This window comes from Hypomesus nipponensis, chromosome 7, assembly GCF_054491055.1.
Source record: "Hypomesus nipponensis isolate SF chromosome 7, ASM5449105v1, whole genome shotgun sequence".
Lineage (NCBI taxonomy): Eukaryota > Metazoa > Chordata > Actinopteri > Osmeriformes > Osmeridae > Hypomesus > Hypomesus nipponensis.
Window position 1 is genome coordinate 13,223,262 of NC_140367.1, and position 27,353 is coordinate 13,250,614.

General features: G+C 40.1%; 1 protein-coding gene across 5 annotated transcripts in view; it reads left to right on the forward strand.

The window, feature by feature from the left end:
- The window catches only part of gas2l3 (growth arrest-specific 2 like 3), a 59,000-nt gene that overhangs the window by 16,821 nt on the left and 14,826 nt on the right, over positions 1-27,353 (forward strand). For 3 of the 5 annotated variants that reach the window (XM_084701333.1, XM_084701335.1, XM_084701334.1), the window contains exons 2-5: positions 3,731-3,908; positions 6,816-6,946; positions 17,986-18,127; positions 22,986-23,049. In XM_084701333.1, coding sequence (XP_084557459.1) covers positions 3,755-3,908; positions 6,816-6,946; positions 17,986-18,127; positions 22,986-23,049 — 491 coding nt within the window. In that variant the 5' untranslated portion in view covers positions 3,731-3,754. Of the gene's footprint in view, positions 1-3,730; positions 3,909-6,120; positions 6,340-6,815; positions 6,947-11,799; positions 11,934-17,985; positions 18,128-22,985; positions 23,050-27,353 lie in introns of those variants that run through there. The other 2 variants (XM_084701336.1, XM_084701337.1) reach the window with 2 other exon arrangements.

Consider the following 27,353-nt stretch of genomic DNA (forward strand, 5'->3'; position numbering starts at 1 on the left):
TATTTAACTCCCCAAAGAAAAGCTAGCAAATGTTTAGTGGGCTAACTGTTGTGTTAGCTAAAATAGCCACTTTGACCGGGCTCAGTCTAGATTACTCTGTACAACATGTTGTTATAACGCAGGAGCTAACTGTTAGGAAACTACATACTGTGTTAAAGTTTAGGAATCTAGCTTAACAAATATTTCTTTATCAACACAAACTTAAATTTCAACTTCTTACCGCCGCCACTTCGTCTGAGGCTGAGCTCGGCCCGGCGCCACCCATCTCTGCGCTTGGCCTCGGCCGCCATTCAGTCACCTCTCCGTCCCCATCATCACCGACATCCTCCTCAGCCTCCGCCGCCGCAATTTCCACCGTCGCAGGTGCTAATGAAGCCGGGCCAGCTGTCGCGGCAAACATGTCCGATATTTTAGCACATGTTGCAGAGTTTGCCTCTAGGGCTTTTCTCTTTTTATCTCGGACTTTCTCCGCGCCTCCTTTCCGTTTTTTCTCCATTTTTCTGTCAGTGTCAATAAGTGACGTGACGTGACTGATTGACAGCCGAGACCCAAGGGCGGGACCTCGGCCCTCTGCTGTGTATGTGATTGGGCCAGGCCCAGCATAGAACTAATCATAATGAGTAATTGCCTGAGACCGCCAGGGACAAAGTATTTTTTTTAAACTTTCAGGTGAAGTTGACAGCCTGCCTGGCCTGCACGCACCTATGTGCCATGGGGGACCTCGGCCCTCGGCCTCGGCTGTGTGACTTGGCCGGGCCGGGCCGGGCCAGGCCGGGTCCATAAAAAAAAAAAAATTGTAATAATTATATTTTAATTTTTTTTTTTTTTTTTTTTAATGGACCCGGCCCGGCCCAAAATGCCTGCCGGCCCACCGGGCATTGCCCGGTACGCCCGATGGCCAGTCCAGCCCTGGACCACACGGTCAACTCAACCTAACGAAGACAAAGGATGTCATCACATTATTGTCATTGACAATACCGGCTTACTTTCACCACTGATGTTATGCTAGGCTTAGGCAAGTTATTAGGCAAGTCTGGTTAAAACTAGCTAACGTCAGGGTTTTTCCTGCATAGAGAAAATTTGGGCGCGCGTCAAAGCCGTTTTCCTGAGCGCCAAAGGCAAAAAAAAAGTCTGCAATGAAAAGAAAAAAAACGCGTGCAATGCATGTCAGCGAATATGTTCTCAGTATGTTTCAAGCAGGCTACAGCCGAACCCTCGTTCTGTTTTGATCAATAGTAGGCCTAATCGAGTTGATAAGCGTGTCGTCTTGTCTGAACTATACGCAACTGTGAGGTGCGCGAATGGACAGAGTGGCTACTGAACTGTCATTCCGCTGCGAGGGCCAGCCCTACGTGCACGAATACACCTGAGAAATGCAAATAGAATTTCCACTCAAAATGCTGACAAAAGTTTGACTTATGATTTCAAACGCAGCCTCCATTGGTATTCTTAACCTGGAATGATAATATATAGTGCAGTATTTCCTCTATGGCAAAATGTCTGCCGCCATGGTATCAGAAATCAGGCTGTACAACATTTTGGCCGTCTTATCAGCAGTGATTGTTAGAGTGCATGTCGGAGAATTGCAACGACACGCGCTTCACACCGCAATTGAGATTGCGTGTGTGCGTCTTTGAGAACTGTAAGTCGTATAACTTATGTTGTCAGTTTATGTGAGCCTGTTATTGTATAAGTCTATAGTTCTTGCAAGTTTAAATCAAGTTAACTGGTGATTTTCGTTGTATGTATTCTTTCCCTGCTAGCTAAATTGCACATGTCTGTTGATTCGGTAGCGATTTCTGCCCTTGCTCAGGTTTGTATTTAAGGTGCATTATTATGCTGAAGTCGTTTTAATTAATAAAAAGTGGGTTTATTTTCTATGTTTGCTGCAGAATGCTTAGCCTATCAAGATCAAACGAAGCAGGCAGTGTCGGCTACATGGTTCAGAGTGGCCAACATTAATCGATAGGCTAGGCTGACCATTTACAATAAGTTGTTCAGTCAATTATTAATTGGCAGCATTTAGAACATACTTTGAGTGTAAGGTGTCTTAAGTAGCCTAACTTTATTGCTTTGCGGAAATAGGACAAAAATGTGGGGTTGGGGGAGAAGGTGTGCGTGTGTACACCTTTTTTTTTCTCCCCCCAACCCCCACATATGTGTGTGTGTGTGTGTGTGTGTGTTTTGAGCACCGAAGGCCCATTTTGACCCAGGAAAAACCCTGAACGTTAACGTTATTAGCTACTTATAACGTTTGGCTAGCTATTCACGATCTAGAAAGTTAGGACACTGCCCTGTCAGTGACAGCTACGGTAAACTAATAAACGTAGGTTTACATCTCAGTGCCTATCCAGATTAGTTAAATTAACTGAAGGTAAATTAATGTAGCTAATCCAACCCTGCAGTGCATCAACAATGCTGGTCTTGCCAAGCATTGGATATCCACAATTCAGGATAGCCTACGATTTGCCACGATTCAGGATAACAAAATCCAAACTCTTGGATGTTGTTATCCTGGATTGTGAATGTCCGTGAGATGAAGCTTCTCCCTCTGGCATTGAGATCTGTAAATTCTCGCCTTAAAGTTTGTCATCCACCATATCTGCTTTTAAATTCTGAACGTATCCCTCCATTCATTGCATAATAAAGACCCTTTTGACGGCTAAAACTCTAGTCAGCTGCGATAGCTTGTCCGAGTTAGCAACAGTAACTAAGGGGGGCGGGGTTTAGCGATAGGTCAATTGGACAAAAAGAGATGTAGTAGACTGTTCAGTTGACTCAAAGTGCAATACAAATATTTTTTTCAAAAGCTGAAGTGATTTCTTGTTTTTATTAGTTAGAATAAGTATAAATCGATGTTTTAACAAATTGCAAAAGCTGAAAATCGTTCAAAGCATTCTGATTAATCAATGAAAAAAATGATTAGTCAACTAATCGATCTAACAATCGTTAGATTAGCTGATTATCAAAATAATCGTTTGTTGCAGCCCTACTATAGAGCACTATTTAAAAACAACTACCGTTGCCAAATGTGGTGTACATTAAAACATGGGTTGTCATCAAATACACACAGACAGGCACAGGTCACACATGAAACAAAACACTGAGCACATACACATATTGCAAGCCAGATCAAATATAAATGTGTTTGGCTTACAAGAACACTGTTCTAACAAATGTAGCCTACTCTATCGGCAATTGTGCTGCCAACAAGCCTGCTTGACTCTGTTGGCCAGCACAGTGTTACATTTAGCGGTTAACCCTTCTTTAAAGTCCTCACATCCTGACATTATCAGCAATCATTCTTCCGGGGAAAAATACAAACGCGCAAGTTAGAACCTTTTGAACATGTTGGATAGCTAGCCACTGAGCAATGCTGCAGTTATTATTAAGTGTGTGTTATACCATTACTGCTTCAAATTATACCTAGATATACATTTTAGGCCATACTGCAAAGCCCTAATACCCACTTACAACTTACAGACCATGTAAGTCGTTCTTTGTGTTGAGGTATGGTTTTAAGGTAAGAGGTATCCATGTCTTAGGTTTGTCTGAAGTGACATTTACCAACGAAGTATGTATTCAGTGATCCCAAAAATATTGTGTATTATATTGACTGACAGTTTTGCAATTTAAAGATTGCCGACACATTTTTACCAGCACGTTTCACATGTACAGTATTAATACATTGTTACTCATGTCTCTGTCCTTTGCCGTCATTCTGTTGTAGGCGTGGCTTGAAGAGAGGTTTGATATGCCCTTGCAGAGCCTTCGAAGTCCTGTCAGCCTGCTCCCTGGGCCTGGGCCGGCTGATGTACTCCAGTATGACCAGTGGCTGTCTGTACGTCACGAGGCCACGCTGGTACCTATGCAGGAAGACCTTGCCATCTGGCTCACAGGCATGCTGGGTAAGAAACTAGGGAGACTGTTCAGCAGGGCTACACATGAACACTGTCATGCCAATGTCATGCCACTGACATGCTGTGGCATGTCCCAAAGTCACTCTTACTAGACAGTTATGCTATAATGCTATATCTTAAAATGTCAAACTGTTTGTTTTTTCAAAAGACATCTGAAACAATAAACTAATTCCAATGTTAGTGACACTATGAGCTACGAACCTACAACTCCCAAGAGCACTACCTGCATACAGTGTTGTATTCTGGTCCTTTTGTGTTAGGCCTATTGCTTGCGCTTGCAGTCCCGCGATAAAAAGCTTTAACAAGCTGCTACGACATGGCCACATATTACAGGTGTTAGAACCCAGAGAGCAGAAAACAAGAGAATAGAAATGGATGATGAAAACACAAAATTGTGGCCAGTGAAAATGCTGAGTGGCTTTGGAAAACTAGCTAGTTTCAGTGTCTGTAAGCAAAAAAGTAAAATGTCAAGCACTGCTTTTCAGTATCACCTTTTGTGGTCAAAATTAACTAGCCTTGCAGTATGTGCTCTGAAACATCTAGCTCTATTTCTTGACCAGTATGCTGTGTTCACACCAAAAGCAAAGCAATTGTTGTGTGCTGCAAGATATATTTTTGCTTTGTGTTACTGCTTTGTGGTAGCCTGGCTGCCAGCCCAACTTAGCCCCGCCCACAAAAACATTTGGTCGGGAAGATGGGTCTAGGATCGCTCGGTTGGGGAAAAAGTTGGTCTGAACAGGAGCTATTTGGACCAATCCAATTGTCAGGGCGGGAGTTATGCGATGATGGACAGATGATCAACAGTAACGTAAACAACCACGTAGGGCTGCACGATTAAGGCCAAAATAATAAAAAATAATCACGATTATTTTGATCAATATTGAAATCACGATTAATTATCACGATTATTTGTTGATTATAACCTAATCACATTTTATTGTCACAATACATTGTACTTGCATAATGGATGTGTATAAAACTCATATATAATCAATAAAAAACAAATACGGCAGGGATCAGCATTAAGGCTTGTCCGCTTGTCCGGGACAAGTGGATTTTTTTGTAGGGCAAGTGGAAGAGAAATGTACTTGCCCCACTGGACAAGTTAAAACTCACACAAAATAAAATGCCACGTTACTTCATCTTTTGTTCCACTCATTACGTTTATTTTACCAATTTTATTTAACCGAATTCTGCATGAGCAAAACACAGATCTGTGTTCGCTCGAGTGGCATAGTCCCAAGATCTCTACAGACCTTTCAGCTAATTTAATGCTCAACAATTGAACGGGGGCTTATTACTTGAAAGAGGAATTATTTACTGTGTCGTCTCAGTTACACTAGGGCTTTGGAAAACTGTACCAAGCTCAAATAGGCTAATAGCTAGTAGAACATAACATTTCAGAATAATTTCAGTAAATCAAGCAGCGCTGCAAGACCCAGTTAAAAGTTATGCAGCTAGCAAACGTTAGCTAGCATCGCTAACGACATTGGCTAACTCAACTTAGGTAGGCTATCCTCTGTATTTGCAAGCTATCTAAACTTATACTGTATCTAAAATAAGGCTTTAGGGATTAGCGAAGGCAGGTCACAGGTAGTTTTTTTTGTTTTCTTTGTTAAGATAGCATCCTTATGACCGACTATCTGTTGCGGAATTTTCCTCACGTTACTCTGTCTGTAACCGTCTACATCTAGAAATTGAGCTGTATGGTGCAGGGAACAACTCTGACTGGCTCATGGAGGCACGTGAACAGACATTAGGTGTATTCGACTCCACGCAGCGCCGCAGCCGGCTGCAGCCTGCAGATTGGAGAAAGAGTTAACCCAATACATAAAATGAGAAATTTTACGACTTAAGGAGCCGTTTATAACTCCTCCCCGACAGCAAGCGGCAACTCCCGCTGGTCGTTTCATGCAGCCACAGCCGATGTCGAACACACCTATTGGTTTACGGAACGCTAGATTGGCTTTGCAAAAAAACTTTGATACGGAGTGTTCTTTGAACGGAAAGACGCATTTTAAATATCGCTCGATCACGTGAATTTGATCGTGGGAAGCCGAAATCGTGATCGTGATTAAAATTTGATTAATCGTGCAGCCCTACAACCACGTCACCAAAGAGTGCTTGGGTTGAATTTGTTTTCAACAAACAACATACTACGTTGCTCTGATTGGTTGTAGGTATATCCAATTGAGCAAAGAGGCATTTCTGTTGAAACACGCCCCATACTCACAGCCCAACGGAGAGGCTTCAGACTCATATTCTGACTAGAATTATGAGTATGAAAACGTCAGGCTAGCTGTGTTACATCAACCATGTCCGAAATGACTTCTATAAACAAATACTAAGTAGTGTTGTACAGCAGAGGATGCCCACGGACAGCTACAAAAATCTTGCCCTCAATTTCTTCCAAAAAAACGTGAGTGAAATCTCAATATTGATAAGCTTTCGAGACACAGCATTATGCGAAATAGTGCGTCCATCACTTCATTTGCATTGTCCGGCACAAAATTGCGTGTTTGCATTGACTTAACATGTAATATCGCAGCATTAAAAATGCAATGTAAACACAGGATTATAGTTGGTTCCTGTTCTTTTTATAAAAGTTCTTTTAACAATGCAATTTTCTCTCAGGATTTAAAACAATTACTCTGCTCTACTCTTCAACATGGATGTATGCCTTAATATTAGAGTTTTGAGAAGTCACTTTTTTGGTTTTTGTTCAAATCTTTTTCTAATTAAATCTATTGTCAAAATAAGCTTTCTGTACAGTCAAAAGGGAGAGGCTATCTACTGTTTGCAGTCTGTGTTCATTCATCTCCCCCATACCCCATTCAAACCCAAATTGAAACGCATTCCCTCACTTGCACTCTTCTCTTTCACCCATCCATGTAGGAGAGGAAGTAAGAGCTGAGAATTTCATGGAGGAGCTTAATAATGGAGTTAAGCTATGCCAGTTGATTGGAGTACTGCAGAGCAAGATTGCAGCGAGTGCTCCTTCCAACATGAAGAAAGGGCGTACAACGGTACTTAAGAAAGATTTATTGGATCAGATGTTAGTTTGATGTAACTACTTGTACTCGCTGTGAATTATATTATTGTTGCTTGCTTTCCTACAGGTACACTCTTGCACTTTTGAGGTTCATGTTGTTTAATGGCAATTTGTTTAAATACATGCTCTTCTGTTTCTTCCCATAGGCACTTATTTTCTTTTCACAATGTATGCTTCATGTTTTGGCTCCCCGCAATGTTTTTGGGGCTATCTCGTTATTTATGATCATTGACCTATGCACTTCTGTAAAGCTCTCTATTGGAAGTCGCTTTGGATAAAAGCGTCTCAGTGTTCGCTTTAGGATTTTTGTTTTTGCAGTGGGGGAAGGCTAATGTAATAGTCTGTCTAATTGCTAATGTAATATTGCACATTTTTGTCCCATTTCCCCTAAAGCAATAAGGTTAGGCTACTTAAAGACACCCCTTCCACTCATAAAGTATGTTCTAAATGGCATAATTTAAAGAATTAAATAAGGTTAAACAATCCGAGGACGAAGAACAACAACCAACTTACTTTTATCATCAACGCACCATTTCACTAAATTAAAGATTGCTCACTGCGAGCATAAAAAAACTTGGTTCGGTATTACTTCAGAAGACCAACCATCATTTGTAATAACTCTGATAAAAGTCTGACAAGTGTATTCAGTCTCCTATTGGCTGATCCCACCAGCCTTTCTTACAGGTAATTATGCTCTTTAAAGGTTAGTGGACATTCACTGAAATTTGTACTTAAAGTTTGTGATAAGCACATAAAAATTATACTTTTTTCATTCAGGTAATAATAAATAAGCTGTCTTACATTCATTAGTCTAACTGTGTGGTGCTTCGAAAACTGCCACATCACCCCTAAAAAAATCTATAATTGGGGTGTGCTTGCCTTTGTCGAGCACAAACCATTGTTATCTCACATATATATTATTGTGAGAATGCTGTTAAGCATTAAGCATGCTAGGTAAATGTTGGTTATTCTCTGCCCTCATAGCTGCTTAGCAATCATAGCTGCACCATCACCGTGGCAACCAAACAAACAAGCAGCATGAAAGCAAAATTGGGTAACGTTTTGGAAACTGCAGGTAGTCAAATTTCTGACCGCAGAGAAATATTAAGGACATCTCTGGTTTCATTTTTAGGATAGGACGTATAGGTTTGCGTCTAGGTTAACTTGTTTGAGGTGTGGATGCTAGCTACATGTGTCATTCTCTCTGCCCGGCTCATTAGCGAGCACAGCTGCTCCATTGCCGTGGCAACCAAACAGACACGCACCATGAAAGCAGAATTGGGTAACGTTTTGGAAACTGCAGGTAGAGTCGTATTTCTGACCGCAGAGACATATAAAGGAAATCTCTGGTTTCGGCAGAGTCTTGGGTCTCGGAAAATATCCTTATATTTTGGATTGGGCGTGTAGTTTTGCGTCTAGGTTAACTTGTTTGAGGTATGGATGCTAGGCAAATTTCTGTTACAGTGCGTGTCCACTGCAGCGACGCGATGCGAGCGACAACAAGTTTTCCATTCATTTTCTATGGAGTCAGGCGAATCGCTTGCGTGGTGCATTGTGGGTAGCGACGCGACGCGATTCAAGCGATTCAAGTTGAGATTTTCTCAACTTTATGCTAATGAGGAGCGATTTTCGCTAGCGATGGCCAATCGGAGTGTTTTCTTGTTTCTCGTAACGTAGAAACCATGGTAAACATTTCTAGCTTTCTAGGTTTCAAACTGGAGGAGAAACTAATTGTTTGTGTGGCTGCTTACCCAGTCCTGTACGATACATATCTGTATTCGTACAGAGATGTTAATACAAAAAAACGATGCATGGCGCAAGGTTTGCCGAAGTTGTGGGTGCTTGTACTTTCAAATTCAGTTTAGTCACATTACGTAACTTCGTTCTGTCCTAACTAGTTAGCTAGCCGGGCTGAAACTCCCTATCGTATCGGCAGATTAGCAGAGATTGAGGAATATAGAGTAAAACGTTTTTTTTACATATGTCAACGTGTATGTCTACAGTATTAAACAGTTTTATATTTTGTAAACAAGTTGTATTTTGATCGATGTTGCAACTACGTAAACCCAAGTCTGCACACTTGGCCATGACAACTACAACAGTGACTTTAGAGAACTACATTCTACATTAATCTGTTTGAAACGCCCCCGAGCGTGGTGAACTGTGGGAAGGCAAGCGATGGCAAGCGATTCGCGTCGCTGCAGTGGACACGCACTGTTATTCTCGACGAACCAATAAAGTTCATCATTCATCAAACCCGATTACTAGCAATTGTCGGTTTATGCCAATAATACAATTACTCCATTTACATGTGTAATTAGTTATGCGATTACTCAATAAACACATCTACATGATTCTTTTTTATTAATCGTTGTATGCTTCACGGACGAAACTTTTGCTACAAAGTGTCGCCTTGTCTTCTTGTATCGGCCCTACTGCTGTATGTTTGAATCCTACTAAGAAAGCAGAGTAAATGCACTCAATGGGAGGCTACATCTGCTACTGCTATTACTATCCCAACTATAATTTCAGCTGTTAAAACGATAATGTTCTTGTTATGACTAGCTAGCCTACTTCTTCTCCTGTTTAACAGTTCAGCTTTCAGCTTCTCCCGCATTGTAGGCTATTTTAGCTCTTAGCAGTGTTAGATCATGCAGTTCAGCTTCCACACTGCCTCTTTTGTGTGACTCACACATTTTTGAAATTCATTTCAGCTTTCAGCTTGCGGGTATTTTCTCATTTCTGTAGTTTCAGCAATAAAAAGAATAAATAATAATAATAATAATAATAAAAAAAACGTTCAGCTCCTTCAGGAGATGTGCTGTGTTTTGGTATTTCTCCCTTTTATTCTTAATTTTTTTTAAAGGTTTTTGTGCAAATTATTCTCCATTTTAAAAGTAATGGTAAATCCTTTCAAATCATTAAAAAAGCTTCCTCTTTCAAACTTAACTACTTCAGCATACTTTCAGTCCTCCTCTTTCAAACTTAACTACTTCAGCATACTTTCAGATAGAGACACCATTCAACCTTTAAAATGTTCACAAGACATTCAGCTTATAACTTTCTACTAAATTTTCACTATTTTCAGCTTTTTTAGCATGGTCAGCTATCCCCATTCAGGTTTTCAGCATTCTCACTGCTGTTTCGCAGGAACAGCCTTTTCTAGTTGGGGTGTGCTTGCCTTCGGCGAGCACAAACCATTGTTATCTCACATATATTATTATTATTAATGTTATTTCTTTTTGCCCCCCTAAAACTTTGTCAATATTTGAACTACATACACAATGCCTGTGTCAAAATGTTTGTCTTGGTCTCCATTGAGTTGCTTGTATTTGGATTTACATTCCGTTGCACAGTTTAGGAGGTTACAACGTTTTTGTGGGGACAAAGTGCCTTTCGTCGACGAAGGGTAATCTGTGCTAGCTACGTCACCACGTCAACACACGTTAGCAACGACGCCTGGATACAACGTGATGGAGACTTTCTAGCTCGCAACCATTTGGCGTTTTAGAGAAAGCGATTTCGAGTGGAACTGCAATCTCGCATTTTTGATTTAGGTCGTGACAGTCTTTGAAATTTGAGCGAGTGCAGGTCGCCCGTGAGACCGCCTCGTCTTTTAGGCAGCCATGCTAGAAAGCGTCATAGTAGTATTTTTTGTAGCTAGCTAATTTTATAGTAAAATTTTACACAAAAAACTGAAAGAGGAAAATGTTATGCCAATATGACTATTGTGAAAACCGCCAGGTGGTGAGATTTTAATATAGATTGCTGTAAAAACGTTCATTTGTTTGCTACGTGAGAGCCTGTCAGCCTCCATTGACGATTGCGGCAGCAACAACAGTGTTGTCACTCAGTCAACTGTCGATCCGCGTCTGGTGAGTATTTTCTTAATTTCGTACCAGGGTCAATTCTACATCTAAATGGACAGCAGTGTTTTAAAGATATGGCGATTTCTAAGACAGCCAGCGGGTCCGCATAGTTTGTTATTTGTGTAAAACATGGAATTTGAGTGAGACTGCGTCTTGTTTTGACGTTAGCCACAGAGTCACAGACTCGGCTCGCTACACTGGCAGTGTAGTAGGCTACAGTACTGTCTTCAATGCCACAGCTATAGCTAAACTTTATTAACTACTTACTAACCGACAGTGAGGTCATGCCGGGAAATATCAAACTGAGGCTGGAACGCTGAGGATTGATTTTTCCTGGCATGACCGAACGGTCGAGGTTAGTAAGTAGTTTATTATATGGCATTTTTAGCTTCTTTTCATTTTGTAAACAAAAATAAATGGTACCTCTAGGCTAATTGTAGCTAGCTCTCAAGTCTTCTCACGCTGTGTTTCATGTGTTGCCTAGCAGCTCATTACTTTTGATAGAAAGCGTACAACATGCTTCTGCTAAAATGGCTTTAATTTCAACACAAAATAACGACACAAGTGATTAAAAGAGTCTAGTCTTCATCCTCACTTTCGATGACAAATCTTTTCAGCATCATCTGGATAGTAAAACTCAGCAGCTGACTCGTCGCTTTTGACGATGACATCAGAGGGCAATACGGAGCCTTATTGACCACTGAGGAGGGCAATACGCGTCTGGCATGACTACCCATTAGCCAATCAGAAAGCTTGTACCGTCGTTGCCATATAATAATATGTCTTACACGGCTGTTCTTAATGCTGTAGAATGCTCCATTCACGTGAATGGGGCTTCCCAACGTTCTGCGGTGAACAATTTTCTCATATTTGACCATTGCTATGGATATTTGACCGCTGTCAAGGGAAGTGGCCTTTTTGCCTCGGATTCACGTCTTTCGTAGCACTCCGCAAGTAGTCCGGTAACTTTTCAACCCCAGCGTACTCTGTTACTTAGCGACATCAGATGATTTGAAGCCTAAATAATGCTCAAAGTCTATGAAGTTCAACGTCTTTGGCGAACAATTTCTCTGCTGATCAACAATACGAATGGTAACAAGTACTTTGTAAAAAGACACACTGTGTTAAGTTATTTTTGTTGGCAAGTAGCCGTGTACAGCGGCGTAACAATGACTTGGCAGGCCCGAGTGCAGATCTCACCAACGGGCCCCTTAACCGACCTATCGTCAGGCGAAATTATTGAGTGTTGATCTTAGAGAGGCGCATGGAAATGTATTTATTATCAGTGTTGCGTCTGAACACGTTCATGAGCTCGCTCATAATTTTGGTGAACTGAACGTAGCCTACTGTATTAGGCTACAGTACTGCCTGAAGAACGATACTGTGCAGTGGACGCACTCATTCTGGTGTCTGTGAATGGCACGTTCACCGTTTTAAATTGTGTTTAATTAGGCCAGATTTCTAGAGACTTCCAGGCTAAAAACACACCGTTAACAGTCTTGTGTCCAGGGTTACCCAACCTGTCAATTGCTGCGTGTGCTTTCTTTCTTCTACTGTCTATGCACGGCAAGTGTGAAAACGCCGAATTGCGTAGAGGCAGAGAGCGGTATTGCAGACGGCAGCCACATATTGAAAAAAAGAACTGAACTAACCTCTTCATTATTTGGAGCTATGAACTATGAATTGAACTAGTTCATGTAGAAAGTGAACTTTCCCAACACTGCTTATTACAATACACATTGTGAATTGATTGGTGAATGTTTGATTTTATTTTTGTATATGCTAGCTTGACGTTTAGCCTATCTAGCTTTAGCTATTTTCCAACAACATCCTGCACATTGTTTTCAATATCTAACCTGTCTGCTGCCTTATGCCTATACGTGCATTTAATTATGTTTAATAGCCATGTCTAAATGCTTTCAATAGGCTATACCATACAGTAAACGTTCGCCTACCCTGGTGGCTGAGTTTCACTCATTGCTGTTGGGCTGGGGTTCAGACGTAGCGTCCTTTGAACACCTCGCCACAAATCCAAATGAAGATAATTTTGCCAGCTTTGCCACCCTTAAATCCTGCTCTTTGCATTTGTGCCGCTTCCTGCAGCCACTTTTGTGTTTTTAAAAGAAGGGCATGATGGTGTAGCCTATTTACCGCAATTACTCAACACGCAATGCAACACAACAGGATGGCAAACGATCACAACGTGTGGCTGGCCTATAGAAACGTTGACAACATATTACCCAGACAATATTACTTCATAAAAACGAGATTAGTTTCATTCAGCAAAAGGCAAATGAGGCCAAATGAATTATTTGCTGTTGTTAAGACTGGCCATTGTTAAAATGTTTATTGGGCAGATGAGAATAACCATAATTGAGACATGTTTGCGAATTAATTGGACTGGGTCATTTGTTAACTTTTCTGTGATTTATGCGGCGCGAGGGGCCCGGTCAGTTCTTCAGGTAGAGTTATCACTTGAGATCTAAGACGGGCCCCCCTTCGCCACGGGCCCTAGTGCAGCTGCACTCCCTATAGTTACGCCACTGGCCATGTAATAAATGGGATAATGTATAGAACGCCGGTCATTATCGGGGAAATAAACCCCTTCATGGCAAAACAAAACTGGAGAAAACTCCGCTTCGCGTCGTGCCTAACAACTCCCCTTACCTGTTCTAAAATCAGCTCAAACCACGGCCTCTTGGGGCTTATTGCATAATCATCCCTTACAAAAGAAACGTTCTAATTTCCTGCGCTTTCAAACAATCAGTGGAGAGTGGATAGCAACGGCAACAAGCTTGCCTCTAGCAAACTGCTTTTGAATTAGCCATGTCCCCTTAAATTAATATCGAACTTATTTACGTTTTGGGAGGCATATTTTCAGTTAGCAGACGGTACTATTTGAATCGCAATTCCATCTGAATTACTGCCAGTGACAACGTTGTTACAGTAGCTTGTTTCAAAGGGTGTTCGTAATGAATTATGCAATATGAGTAGGATAAATGCTTGAAAATATCACTAGAAGGGAAAACTGACCCACCTGCATCTGAAGCAAGCAAGCACACCCTACAATTTCCCAAGAAATTATACCCTCTCTAGTTCTAAATGTATCATCAAGTACCAGAAAAGAAATATTGGTACTCGTCCTTAAAAAATGGGTGCATCCCTAATATATAGATAGAGAGATAGCTATAGAGATAGATAGATAGAGCTATAGAGATAGATAGAGCTATAAAGATAGATAGATTTAGCCATAGAGGTAGATAAATAGAGCTATAGAGATAGATAGATTGAGCTATATAGATAGATTGAGCTCTATAGATAGATAGAGCTATAGAGAGAGATAGATTGAGCTATATAGATAGATTGAGCTCTATAGATAGATAGAGCTATAGAGAGAGATAGATAGAGCTATAGAGAGAGATAGAGATAGATAGATAGTTCAAAGACTCTGGAACAGCAAATGTTTACTCCTCGACAGGTCTGCAAACGCCTTTGTAAACCGAGATGTGTTAAAACGTTTGTTAACCGAGACCGTAGGTTAACAAACGTTAGTTGAATTTGTTAACAAACGTTAACAAACATTTAACTCGCTTAAATGTTTTGCTTACAGTGGTATGAAAAACTATCTGAACCTTTTGGAATTTCTCACATTTCTGCATAAAATCACCATCAAATGTGATCTGATCTTTGTCAAAATCACACAGATGAAAAAACAGTGTCTGCTTTAACTAAAACCACCCAAACAGTTATAGGTTTTCATATTTTAATGAGGATAGCATGCAAACAATGACAGAAGGGGGAGGAATAAGTAACTGAACCAGCACATTTAATATTTTGTGCCCCCCCCTTTGGTAGTAATAACTTCAACCAGACGCTTCCTGTAGCTGCAGATCAGTCTGGCACATCGATCAGGACTAATCTTGGCCCATTCTTCTTTACAGAACTGCTGTAGTTCAGATTCCTGGGATGTCTGGCATGAATCGCTGTCTTGAGGTCATGCCACAGCATCTCAATGGGGTTCAAGTTTGGACTTGGACTTGGCCACTCCAGAACGTGTATTTTGTTCTTCTAAAACCATTCTGAAGTTGATTTACTTGTGTGTTTTGGATCATTGTCTCGTTGCAGCATCCATCCTCTTTTTAGCTTCAACTGTCTGACAGACGGCCTCAGCTTTTCCTGCGAAACATCCTGATAAACTTTTGAATTCATTTTTCCATTAATGATTGCAAGTTGTCCAGGCCCTGAGGCAGCAAAACAGCCCCAAACCATGATGCACCCTCCACCATGCTTCACGGTGGGGATGAGGTGTTGATGTTGGTGAGATGTTCCATTTCTCCTCCACACATGACATTGTGTGTGTGTTCCTCCCAAACAATTCAATTTTGGTTTCATCAGTCCACAAAATATTTTGTCAAAACTTCTGTGGAGTGTCCAAGTGCCTTTTTGCGAACATTAAACGAGCAACAATGTTTTATTTAGACAGCAGTGGCTTCCTCCGTGGAATCCTCCCATGAACACCATTCTTGGCCATTGTTTTACATATAGTTAATGTGTGCACAGAGATATTGGACTGTGCCAGTGATTTCTGATGTCTTTAGCAGACACTCTAGGGTTCTTTTTTACCTCTCTGAGTATTCTGCGCTGAACTGTTGGCATCATCTTTGGTGGACGGCCACTCCTTGGGAGAGAAGCAACAGTGCCAAACTCTCTCCATTTGTAGACAACTTCTCTGACTGTCGATTGATGAACATCCAGACTTTTAGAGATTGTTTTGTATCCTTTCCCAGCTTTATACAGATCAACAATTCTTGATCGCAGGTCTTCAGACAGCTCTTTTGAGCGAACCATGGTGCACATCAAACAATGTTTCTCATCAAGACATTTCTTACCGGGTATGTGTTTTATAGTGGGCAGGGTAGCTTTGAGCCACTCATCAGTGATTGGGCACACACCTGACTTAAATTGTTTGGTAAAAATTGGTTTCTATTGCTCTTTAAGTCTCCTTAGGCAGAGGGTTACTTATTCCTCACCCTTCTGTCATTGTGTGCATGCTATCCTCATTAAAATATGAAAACCTATAAATGTTTGGGTGGTTTTAGTTAAAGCAGACACTGTTTTTTCATTTGTGTGATTTTGACAAAGATCAGGCGTCTCATTTATAAAGCTTGTGTACACACAAAACGGGGCTGAAAATGTGCGTACGCCACTTTCCACGCAAAGGTTGAGATTCCCCGACTGCATGGAATACAGGATAACATCACATATCCTACCTTTTAGATAACTGCAGAACACAGTGTATAACTAAATATATTTATTCAACCTTTAGAGGAGTGAGTTCTAAATATTACCGACGCTGCCACCAGAGTGAGTTATTTTTTCAAAACGAAAGCTAGCTAGCTTTAGTTAGCTTCCGTTACCTAGCAACCTAGCATAATACTCGTAGCAATGCTACTACCAGCTAGTGTTACTTGTTAGCCTCCTAATTGTAAATTTTGAAGCCATACCATAGCGTTTGTCATATAGTTTTTGTCTATCGGAAAATAGTCGGTTGGAATGTTCAGAATCACATGTGTGACGGTACTCTGTGGGGCCCGCTTTCGAATGATCACATATACGCGACACTACTAATTAACGGGTTAATACTGTGCAAATATCCTCATATGTCAAAAACTGGAAATACAGTCGTCAAGCTCCCGTGCAATCGCTACACTCTACGTCCTCGTTATCAGTCCAGACTTTAATAGATTACTGTTCATAACAAAACGCTTTTGTTTTCAAATTGTATCTCGACTCGCAGTATCACTGCCACAGTTGACGCCACTCGCACAGTTTTTTAAAATTGGTGATCTACCGGCCACCACATTTTCAGAGTTTTCGTTCGCTATTGGCTCCACCAATAGGCTAACAGTGTCTGAGAAGTTGTCATGCGCTATGATTCACCGTAAAGAACAATCATATGCCAGGGTCATGATGAGATACTAGATTAGCATTCATGAGGTGCTTTGCATTGACTATATATGGTTAAAAATGGGTGTGTTGAGGGCGGGGTAGAATGCTGATTCACGTATGCACACTTGTGGGTAATCTGTGATTTATAAAGGGAACATTGCGTACAGGTTTTTTATAAATCTGAATTTGTGTGCTTACGCCATTTTAGGCTTTTGGGCGTACGTACACTTTTAGTAAGAATCCTACACACAGTTTTATAAATGAGACCCCTGATCACATTTGATGGTGATTTTATGCAGAAATTTGAGAAATTCTTAAAGGTTCAGATACTTTTTTATACCACTGTAGGTAAGCAATAACAAATGGAATATTTACAGATTCTAAACATGTTGTTTATTATATTGAGTGACTTCTTTAACTTCTTCTTTGACTTCTTTCACAGTTTATTTTTTCAGCATCTAGCGGAAAAAACGGAATGCCGATAACGGCCCCTTTTCATCAGGTCGTTTAACATCTATAAAACGATTTGCTGCAGCAACGAAAGAAACTGTTTTATGTATACCCCTTTTACAGCTGTGAACCAAATTACAGCCTCTTAGTTTGATATTTAAATACATAAACCATATGTGTAGTATATGTCGTGAGCAGTGTCAAACTTGACATTTCTTTATTGAAAGTGGACGGACCCATGGATAATGGGACCCATTATCGGCCAAAATTTGAAAATAATATTTCCAAACGTGTCACAATTGGATTTTTAATCCAGAATGTTTTGATGTGTATCTCCATATCAAAGTTCAATGCCGTGACACATTTTTTAAAATGTGTATTATCTACTATTTTCTAGGCCTATTTTCGTAAAATTCCTGATGAGCGTCTAGAGCTAGCCTGATGATAATGGGTCCTCTTGTGCTAGGAATTTGAGAATCTTGTTACTGAAGGTAGTTGGAATGGACAAAGGGGCAACAAAACCTAGGTTGAAATAACCAAAGAAGGCATTTTTTTGCATTCAACTTAGTAGCACAGGACTGCATATAATAACACAATGTCTGGCCTATAAAGGTTTAGACCAGACATAAGAGAAATACAATACTGCCATGGCAATGTCATGTCCATTGACATTTCTAACCTTGTCATTGTATTGATGGAGACTTGGTAGACTTACATGTGGTGCCTTTGTTAAATCTCTCTTTAGGTGTTTCCTACGAGGAAGGTGGTATGTAAGAGGGATGCTTCACCGGGTTCCTTCTTTGCCCGAGACAACACAGCCAACTTTTTGGGTTGGTGCCGACACATAGGTGTGGAGGAGACATACCTGTTTGAGTCAGAGGGATTGGGTAAGGACTTACATTTTTGGAGTGGTGGGAAGAAAGCTTGTTTTGGTAAAGACTAGGGCTGGGCGGTATGGCCTAAAATGTATCTCACTGTAAAATTTGGAAGCACGTTAACGGTAGATATCACAATATATATTTGTTTTTCTTAATGTTTAGTCCATTTATTTCAACAAAAGGCAATCCACACCGATATGGCAAATCTACCGCATTTGGACAGATTCGGATGGGGTACGGCAGGTGTGTCGCATTAGTTGAATTTTTCCAACTTTCGCAGTGCTTTGCCACGGAAGAAAATATGTAGCTTTCTCCTGTATGTTTATTGGATCATAAGAAAACTTAGTTCAATATTTGAAGTGAGCTAGCCATAACAAATAATTACATGGCTGAATACTCAAATCTGTTGGCCAACAAAACATTTCGCAATTCTAAACAACCTGGCATCATTGCTTGCATGGCTAAACTATTCCATGCTGCTTTTTTGACATCTAAGTCTCTGTAAATGTCAGAAGTTGTATAATATAAAACTGAACAATAAAGCCTGAAAGCAATGCTTTACTCCATCTGTGCAATGATGTTTGAGGATGTGGAAGATTGCTTGCAATGTTTGCGTAGATTTATTGCAATATGTGTTGAAGTTCTGTTTTTCAGTTCAGGTAATTTTATGCCTTGCCTGGTGTGAATGGGGTTGTGACAAATTTCATTTCTGGAAGGCTCTACCGTGGTTATCACAGTATAGTGAAAATCCATATCAGTGTTTGCCACAGAATTAGATTCTATTTGTGGTGGTAGGCAGGGCTGGAGCCAGACGTTGTAAACATTAGGGGCTTAGCTCAAACCTAGGTCCTGTTATCGTTTTGCTGTGAGTGTAAATAGAGACCTCAACAACTAATGTGACGGTCAGATCATTTTTTATGCATTAATTTGAGCGCAAAATCGTTTTTTGAGCTTTATGTAATATAAACATTACGTTAGACTCTATTGGTTATTGTTATATGTAAGGGGCACTTATTATAAGGTGAAGTGAAGAGCTGCCTTTCAAAGGAACTTTTCAAAAAGAAGAGAGAGATAAATAAATATAGAATAGTTTACTCAGATTATGTAGTCAGCATTTATGAAACATAAAATATCAAACAGTATTACCTTGTTTCTCGTAGTTTCAACCTTTCACATAAGTTGATAAAAATAAAGAAAATACAATGACCTCAGAGATCTGATAAAATAACCCCAAAATAATAAACCAAAGTGCATCTACCTGGGTAGTATGTTTTTGTGTGGTGAGATCTTGGAATGGCTTCAAATCCTTAAACTCATGTTCAACTCCGATTGTTTTTTGTTTCAAACTTATGTAATATACATATCATCGATACATTTTCCCACAATGCATTAAACAACTGAATTAACAGCAGAATAGAAATATAGAGAACTTCACATGCTTGACTCACTAAACACATCTATCATGCTTGTCTGCTAGTAACACAATGACGAACATGTGTAAAATATTCACCGGAGGAAAAAAAGTAGAAGTAAACTGTGTCTTAGTTTCGACCCGATTGGTACGAAAACCCTTTTAACTATCGCTTCAATGTTATCTTTAACTCATCTTATTATCTTTAATATAGCTTCAGCTCACGCTAGTTATGCTGTATAACGGTTTTCTTCTTCTTTCTAAAATCAGTAGCAGTTTCCCTTCTATACAGCACCACCACTGCTACTGCTACCTACTGGACAAATATGGTGTGCAGAGAAACATACTAAGTAGGCTATTTTCGAGTGGGTTACATATACAACCCCAATTCCCCAAAAGTTGGGACGTAAGATGTAAATAAAAACAGAATGCAATGATTTGCAAATCTCATCATGTAATTCACAATAGATAATTGAAAACAAATGTTTAAACTTAGGAAAGTTACAATTTTAAGGAATAAATATGGTAATTTGTAATTTGATAGCGGCAACACCTATCCAAAAAGTTGGGACGGGGGCAATAAAAGGCTGGAAAAAGTAAGTGGTACTAACAATGAACAGCTGGAGAAGCATTTAACAACTAACTAGGTTAATTGCAAACAGGTCAGTAACATGATTGGGTATAAAAAGAGTATCTTAGAGAGGCAGTCTTTTAGAAGTAAAGATGAGCAAAGGTTCATCAATCTGCGAAAACTTGCATCTACATATTGTGGAACCATTTCAGAATAATGTTGCTCAAAGTGCAATTGCGAAAACTGAATATATCATCATCTACAGTACATAATATAATACAATTATTCTGAGAGTCTGGAGAACTCTCTGTGTAAGGGACAAAGGGGAAAATACATTCTGCATGCCTGTGATCTTCAGGCACTCAGGAAGCACCATTAAAAAAAACATACATGATTCTGTAATGGAAATCATTGCATGGGCTCAGAAACACTTCCAGAACTCATTATCTGTGAACATACTTTTCCGTGCCATCCTAAAATGCAGGTTAAGGCTCTATCATGCAAAGAATAACCCACATGTGAACATGATCCAGAAACACTGCCATCTTCTCTGGGCTAAAGCTCATTTAAGATGGTCTGAGGCAAAATGTGAACTGTTCTGTGGTCAGACAAATTTAAATGTGAATTTTTATTTGGAAACCATGGACGTTGCGTCCTCCGGACTAAAGAGCAGAGGGACCAACCAGCTTTTTATCAGCGCTCAGTTTAGAAGCCTGCATGTCTGATATTATGTTTGGTGGATCATGAAATGAAAAATATGACAGAAGACTGTTGAGCATCAAGATTACTGTATCAGACATGAAAGGGACAACATTCCTTTCCCACAACTGGTCTCCTCAGTTCCCATACAGATACAGACCCTTATAAAAAAAAGAAGAAAGGATGCTACAGAGTGGTAAACATGACCTTGTCCCAACTTTTTTGAGACGTGATGCTGCCATCACAAACAAAAAAGAATCAATAAATTAATGTGTGGGAAACACTGCATATCGTAGGCCAAATTCATGTCAAATATATTTCTATACCGTTCATGCTGTCCTTAAAGACATCGATCTGATTCAACATTTTGGATTGAGTTTGAAAAGCTTTATATACATTGTCCTGAAAATGCATTGTGTAACTTAGCAACCCAGTTTCAGCCGTATCCTGCCACTTCCTATAGAGCATTGTTGTGAAATGTTGTGGTTGTTTTCTCATGAATATTCATGTTAGTTCATTCATGATAGTTGAAATGCTGGAGGTGCTATAGTGAGTATGTATTACCTTTCCTCTGCATTTGATTTTAAAATGTTGAGGATTTCACCCCACTTATCTCTCCATCCATTGATGGCCACGGTACAGACTGTCTGGAGCCATTGGCATGGCCTGTCGGCAAGGCTAGGGAGCCGAGGCAGTGGAAGCAGAGAGGGGGGACATATCAGAATGTCTGATTTTAGAACCAGTCACGACCTCCGGGTGCGAATATTTTTTTCCGATTTTGTTGCTAAAGTTTTCCTGCGGGAGGTGGGACATGCACAGATGTATGCTGTACATTTTGTGAGCCAAATCGATTCTAATACGAAGAAGCCAAGGTTGTACCACGGGGGACACTATGCAGTACATATTTGTAATTATATCATGAAAATTGTATTAATTAAAGATTCAATTCATTTAATTGGAAGGAAGCCTATAGTAATGGTAAATATCTAAAATTCACTTAGCAAAGTAACTGAGCACCAGTGGTGGAAAGAGTACTGAAAACGGGTATTTAAGAACAAGTACTCATACATTGCTCAGATAATACTCAATTACAAGTAAAAGTACAGGTGTTAAAGTACTTAATTAAAAGTAAAAATGCTCTTTTCAAACTACTCAGAGTTCTAGTTACTTTTTAGCTGGGGATATTTAAAGAATAATACAAAATAAAATAAAAATACCATCAGACATCCATAGAGAAAATGGTTACTTTTAAATAATTTTTTAGGGAAAACGATGTTTACCTTATTGATAAATAGTAAAGTGTTTGAGATTACAGGTTGAATTCTTGTAAACTGAAATCACCACAGATGGCAAACAAAGTTTGCATTACATTAGCATGCTGTCACCTTTCCTCTCTGTAGCCTACGTGAATAACTTCTCCATGGGCACTCGTCAGCTGTTATTACTTTGTCATGTACAATAAGTTCATGGTGGCTGTCATGAATTTCCATCATGTGGTTGGTTTGCTTCTCCAAACATTCAGTTCTGTACATAAATTAACTGCTATTATTACAATAAACTCTTTCTAAAACCTGCTGCAGCGGGACTTTTTTTCGGTCCAAATATCAATGTTTTAATTGGTTTATTTATAATCGGATATCTTTATTGGCTACTGAAATGCCGGTTCGAATGTTAGAATATTAATTCAAATTGTACGCTTGGTTACTCAGTAACAAATTGTGATTTTACAAGTAGCAAAGTTAATTACTTAGCTTAATTTGTACTTGAGTAAAAATACAATTACAGACTTTAAAATATACTCATAAAAGTTCAAGTAGACCAGGATTGATTAGTTTAGCTAGCATGAATATTAATCATAAGGGCTTAACCCAAAAATTGGGGGTTCTAGATACACTTCCTTAGAGGCAAATCAAGTTTTCTGGAATGTATTAAACTTTTTTTTCTTCCAATAAATAGAGTATGTCTGATCTACAGGTGAATTTACAGAAAGATTGTTTGAGTCAGTTTGGAGGAGAGGCTGCTATATGAGATGATTTGGGTGGTAATCGGTCACAGTCTGAAGGATAGGTTACAGATTGTCAATGCATGCAAGACATGTTCAGCTTGGTTTGGAACATGACAACTTTATAAATTATAAAATGTCTGTATTTAATTCATAGCAATTTCCCTCTTGTGTTTTCCCTCAGTGCTGCATAAGGAGCCTCGCCAGGTGTGTCTGTGTCTATTGGAGATAGGACGCATTGTTTCCAAGTAAGTTCTTATAACACTAAGTGCCGAGCAGGGCTCATTTGACCCCAGTGAAGAGAATAAAGATTGTATATTCGCACTCAATCAAATTCCAGGACCCTGGTTTCTTGACTTGTTTTCACAAAAAACTGTGTTTTCACCCAGTATTTTCGTTTGATATGTTTTGTTTTTTTTTTTATCGCAAAGCTAATTTAAGGATGTGCAAAATGAGGAAAAAAATATATGTGAATTCTATTAAGTGAATTAGCTTCACATGGTTGTTTGTGTGTTGACTGGTACATTAACATTTTGTCATTTAGCAGAGTGACTTACAGTAAGTACAGGGACATTCTCCCTGAGGCAAGTAGGGTGAAGTGCTTTGTCCAAGGACACAACTTCATTGGCACGGCCAGGAATCGAACCAACAACCTTCTGATTCATAGAACCCCTATAAGAGCAATTCTTGTCATGACATAGCGGGAACAATAATTGTAATCGTAAAAGGCAAATATGTTTTGTAAAGTGGATAAACAACTGATAAATGCATTTAGCATATTTACACATGAGCAAAACAAATTCTATTATGTGACTTTGATAGTTTGCAACTATTTTGCAAATGGTAGGCTAAACCATTTATTCATATTATAAGTTAGGCCTAAGAAAATTAGATGACAGCATGGGCAGGGGCTGTTATAATCATTGAATTCATAAGTGTAGTCGTTCTTAAAGGCTTATCATTTTTTATAATTTGAGACACGGGACAGACTAGACTACAGGGCTCCATGACTCCTTGATTCTCCCGGCCACACTTTGCACAAGACTTCCTCCTTCACAATCAAGTCCACCTTTTCTAATTCCTCACTAACATTATAACAGCCCTCTCAATAAAATAGCTTACAATAGCATTTTTGAAATATCAAGAGGGAGAAATTAATAAATGAGCATTTTACGACCTCTTACATCTGGCTGCAATGAATGCCCATATTGAGTGTGTGAACGGAAAACAATAAGCTAAATTAAATGTATTCTTGAGCTGTAAAAAGGCCTATCAGAATGGAATGCTTGGACAGTTGGGTAACCTGGATTTGAGTAAGTTAGACACACCGTTGAAAGTAGAGCCTGACCGATTTATCGGCGGATCAATATTATTGGCCGATATTAGGCATTTTCCAAACTATGGGTATCGGCATTTATAATGGCCAATATTGTTATTATTATTTACTAACAAGGTACAAAATCAAGGCTCATAATGGCCGATAAATGAATAAAAGATTTACTAAACACCCTTCAACCATGTTATGAGGTGACATGGTTAACGAGAGTGAATACCAACAGAAGAATATTGCAGGGATTTGGGAAAAAAAAAAAAAGTTTTTTAGCTGTGTTGCTCATTCCACAAATGCACAATCCTTGTTGTAAAGGTGACTAATCAGGCTTTCCAAAAATATAAAATACATTAGCAAGTGGTATTATTGAAGGGGAGGAATAATCGACCAATATAACGTTTCAGATTTTTTTGTTTATATTTGCCGATATATGGGAATATTGGGTTTCTAAATCACCAAATATAAGTATCGGTATTGGCCTTAATCTTTTATTGGTCGGGTTCTAGTTGAAAGGAACTGCTGAGACCAAAATCCATTGATTAACTACGCAATTGATCATTAGAACAAGGGATGGGATGTTATACCTTTCAAACAGCCTGAAAGATGCCTTCAGTCTAGTTGTAGTAGATGCACCTTTCGGCAGGTTACGTAACCTGCTATATACACTTGAAACGGGAGTCCCATGTTACAGTAATAGCAGTGGTGTAGTGGTAAAATTAGAGGTGGGTATTATTTATTGTATTATTTATTTATTTACAGGGTCGTCAAGTTTGGAGTGAGATTCCTGGAGATCCCTTCACAGAGGCTTGAGAACCCTGTTTATTTATTTATTATTACGTTTCATTAGGCCTATTTTGATGGAAACTGAGGTTGGCTTGTATCTGCATCATCAAAATTCATTTGAGAGCACGTTATTAATAGTAGGCTAGCCGTTCGTCCCTGTATTAATGCAATTTTGTGAGAACCAAAACAACGTTTACAAACGTGAATTGATCTTACTCTGTACTGCCTTGCCTTTGATGCCTTTTGCGGGCATCTGTTGGAGTGGGAGCATTTGATGGTCTCTTCAAAAATCGCCTGATATCCATGGCTAATTAATCCATTCCGAACAGGTAGACTAATCCACAACATGTATATGTGTACATACTTTGTGGATTCTGATTGGTGTCGCCGCCGCAGCCACAACGCATTGATTGGAGGATCACAGACCATACAGCGCAGTTGAAATGATTCAGACAGCGTTTACATGTTAAACAATATGAATTTTAGTAGTTGGTGTTTTAAAATTACACCAAATTTATTTCTGATTATTCCAACGGCAGAATACGAGGCGCAGGGAACTTAGATGTGCGTAAAAATGCATAAACGCTATTTCAGTGAAGACAGTTACGTATTAGATTTGAGCATTTATTGTTACATAACATGGACATGTAGATTTAACTTTGGCGGAGTGGATGATCTAAGGGAAGCACTCCCAGCCTCTTTTATGCAACACCTACATACATGACATGAGGCAGGGAGCAATAGAGAGATAATCCACTAAACAATCGCCACCACTCCGCCAGACTATGTGTAGAGCGGAGCACCGCTGTTCTGAGCCACAGGAGGACCCCCTGACATCCCACTACGTACGTACTAATGGCGAAAAACAAGCGTTTTCTGGATGCGGGGGTCATGCTAGCATTGACGATGAGCACGTCTGCGGATCACCAGTGCTAAGCCAAGATCTACGGCGACATTCTACCATTATTGTGATCCGGTAACCTCTGGACTCCTACAATGTCTAGGGTATTGAGGCGTACATAGCGCTCGTAAGCCGAGGATGAACAGTCCCCATCATCTCAGCGTGGCTAGCCACTTGAAGATGCCCAGGTGGCAGCCCCAATCCGGAAGCATTGCGATGTATACCAATCCGGGGACAGCCCACAGCAAATCGTTGCGCGAACCAGGATGTTGTCATGGCTTGCCGGCATTGGTGACAACAGGGATCGGAAGGCGTCGCCCGGGGCGACATAGCAGGTACAGCGACATAGAGGAGAGTGGACAAAACGCAGTTAGTTCGAGCAATCACAATAGAGGCACCTTGCATTGTATCAGATTGGAATGTTCAGGACACAGTAAACGTTCACTGCACAATAGTGGTGAATTCCCCACACCGTGAAACATTAAAAGGTTGTGAAAACACTGACTCGAGTATTATCGCCGTATAGGGCCCGAAGTACCCTTGTTCAGTTGGACACCAGTAAGTCGAAGGGCATAGCCCTATAACAAGCAATGTCACACAGGCATATGCGCCCACAGAACTGCCCTCAACCAACTAAACCCTCAGTGGCCTATGTGCAAGATGGGTACAAGTGATAGAAGACGTATCTTGATTCTGAATGCTGTTCTCTTGGCCCGTTCGTCAGCAGCTTGCTGAGGGCTCCGAACACCTTACTTGATTACTCGATACCATTAATTTGTTTAGCAGACGCATTTATCCAAAGCAACTTCCAAGAGAGAGCTTTACAAAGTGCATAGGTCACTGATAACAACAAGATAGCCCCAAAACATTGCGGGTAGCCAAGACACAAAGCACATATTGTGAACAACCAAAAATAAGTGCCAAAGGGAAGAACCATAAGAACATGTAGTTAAGCAAGTTACAATTAAACAACATGAATTGCTATAAGTGCAAGTGTACCTGTAGAAAAGCAAGCAACAGTAAAAATTATTAACTAAAATGAAATATTTTGCAGCGAGTACAAGTTTAAATCAGTAACCACCAACCAACAAGAGCAACAAGTATCTAAGCAAGAGTCATTGTGATCCTTGAGGAAACTAGCATTGGGTTCAGCAAACCATTCCTAAGTCCCGTTGTACTCCCGGAACAAGTGCGTCTTGAGCCTTTTCTTGAAGGTGGAGAGACAGTCAGTGTCTTTGATGGAGGTGGAGAGTTGATTCTACCACTGGGGGGTAGGCAGGAGAAGAGCTTGTGCTGGGATTGGACGGTCTTGAGCGGTGGGACCACCAGGCTGAAGAAGGCCGTGCCAACGGCTGCGCAGCCTACTCAAACGCATATCCGACTGCAACCGTTGTCTACACCAGTGGTTCCCAACCCTGGTCCTCGGGACCCCCCGTCCTGCATGTTTTAGCTGTTTCCCTGCGGCAACACACCTGATTCAAATAAATGGTCGTTAAAAGGCTTCTGCAGAGCTGGATAACGACCCATTCATTTGAATC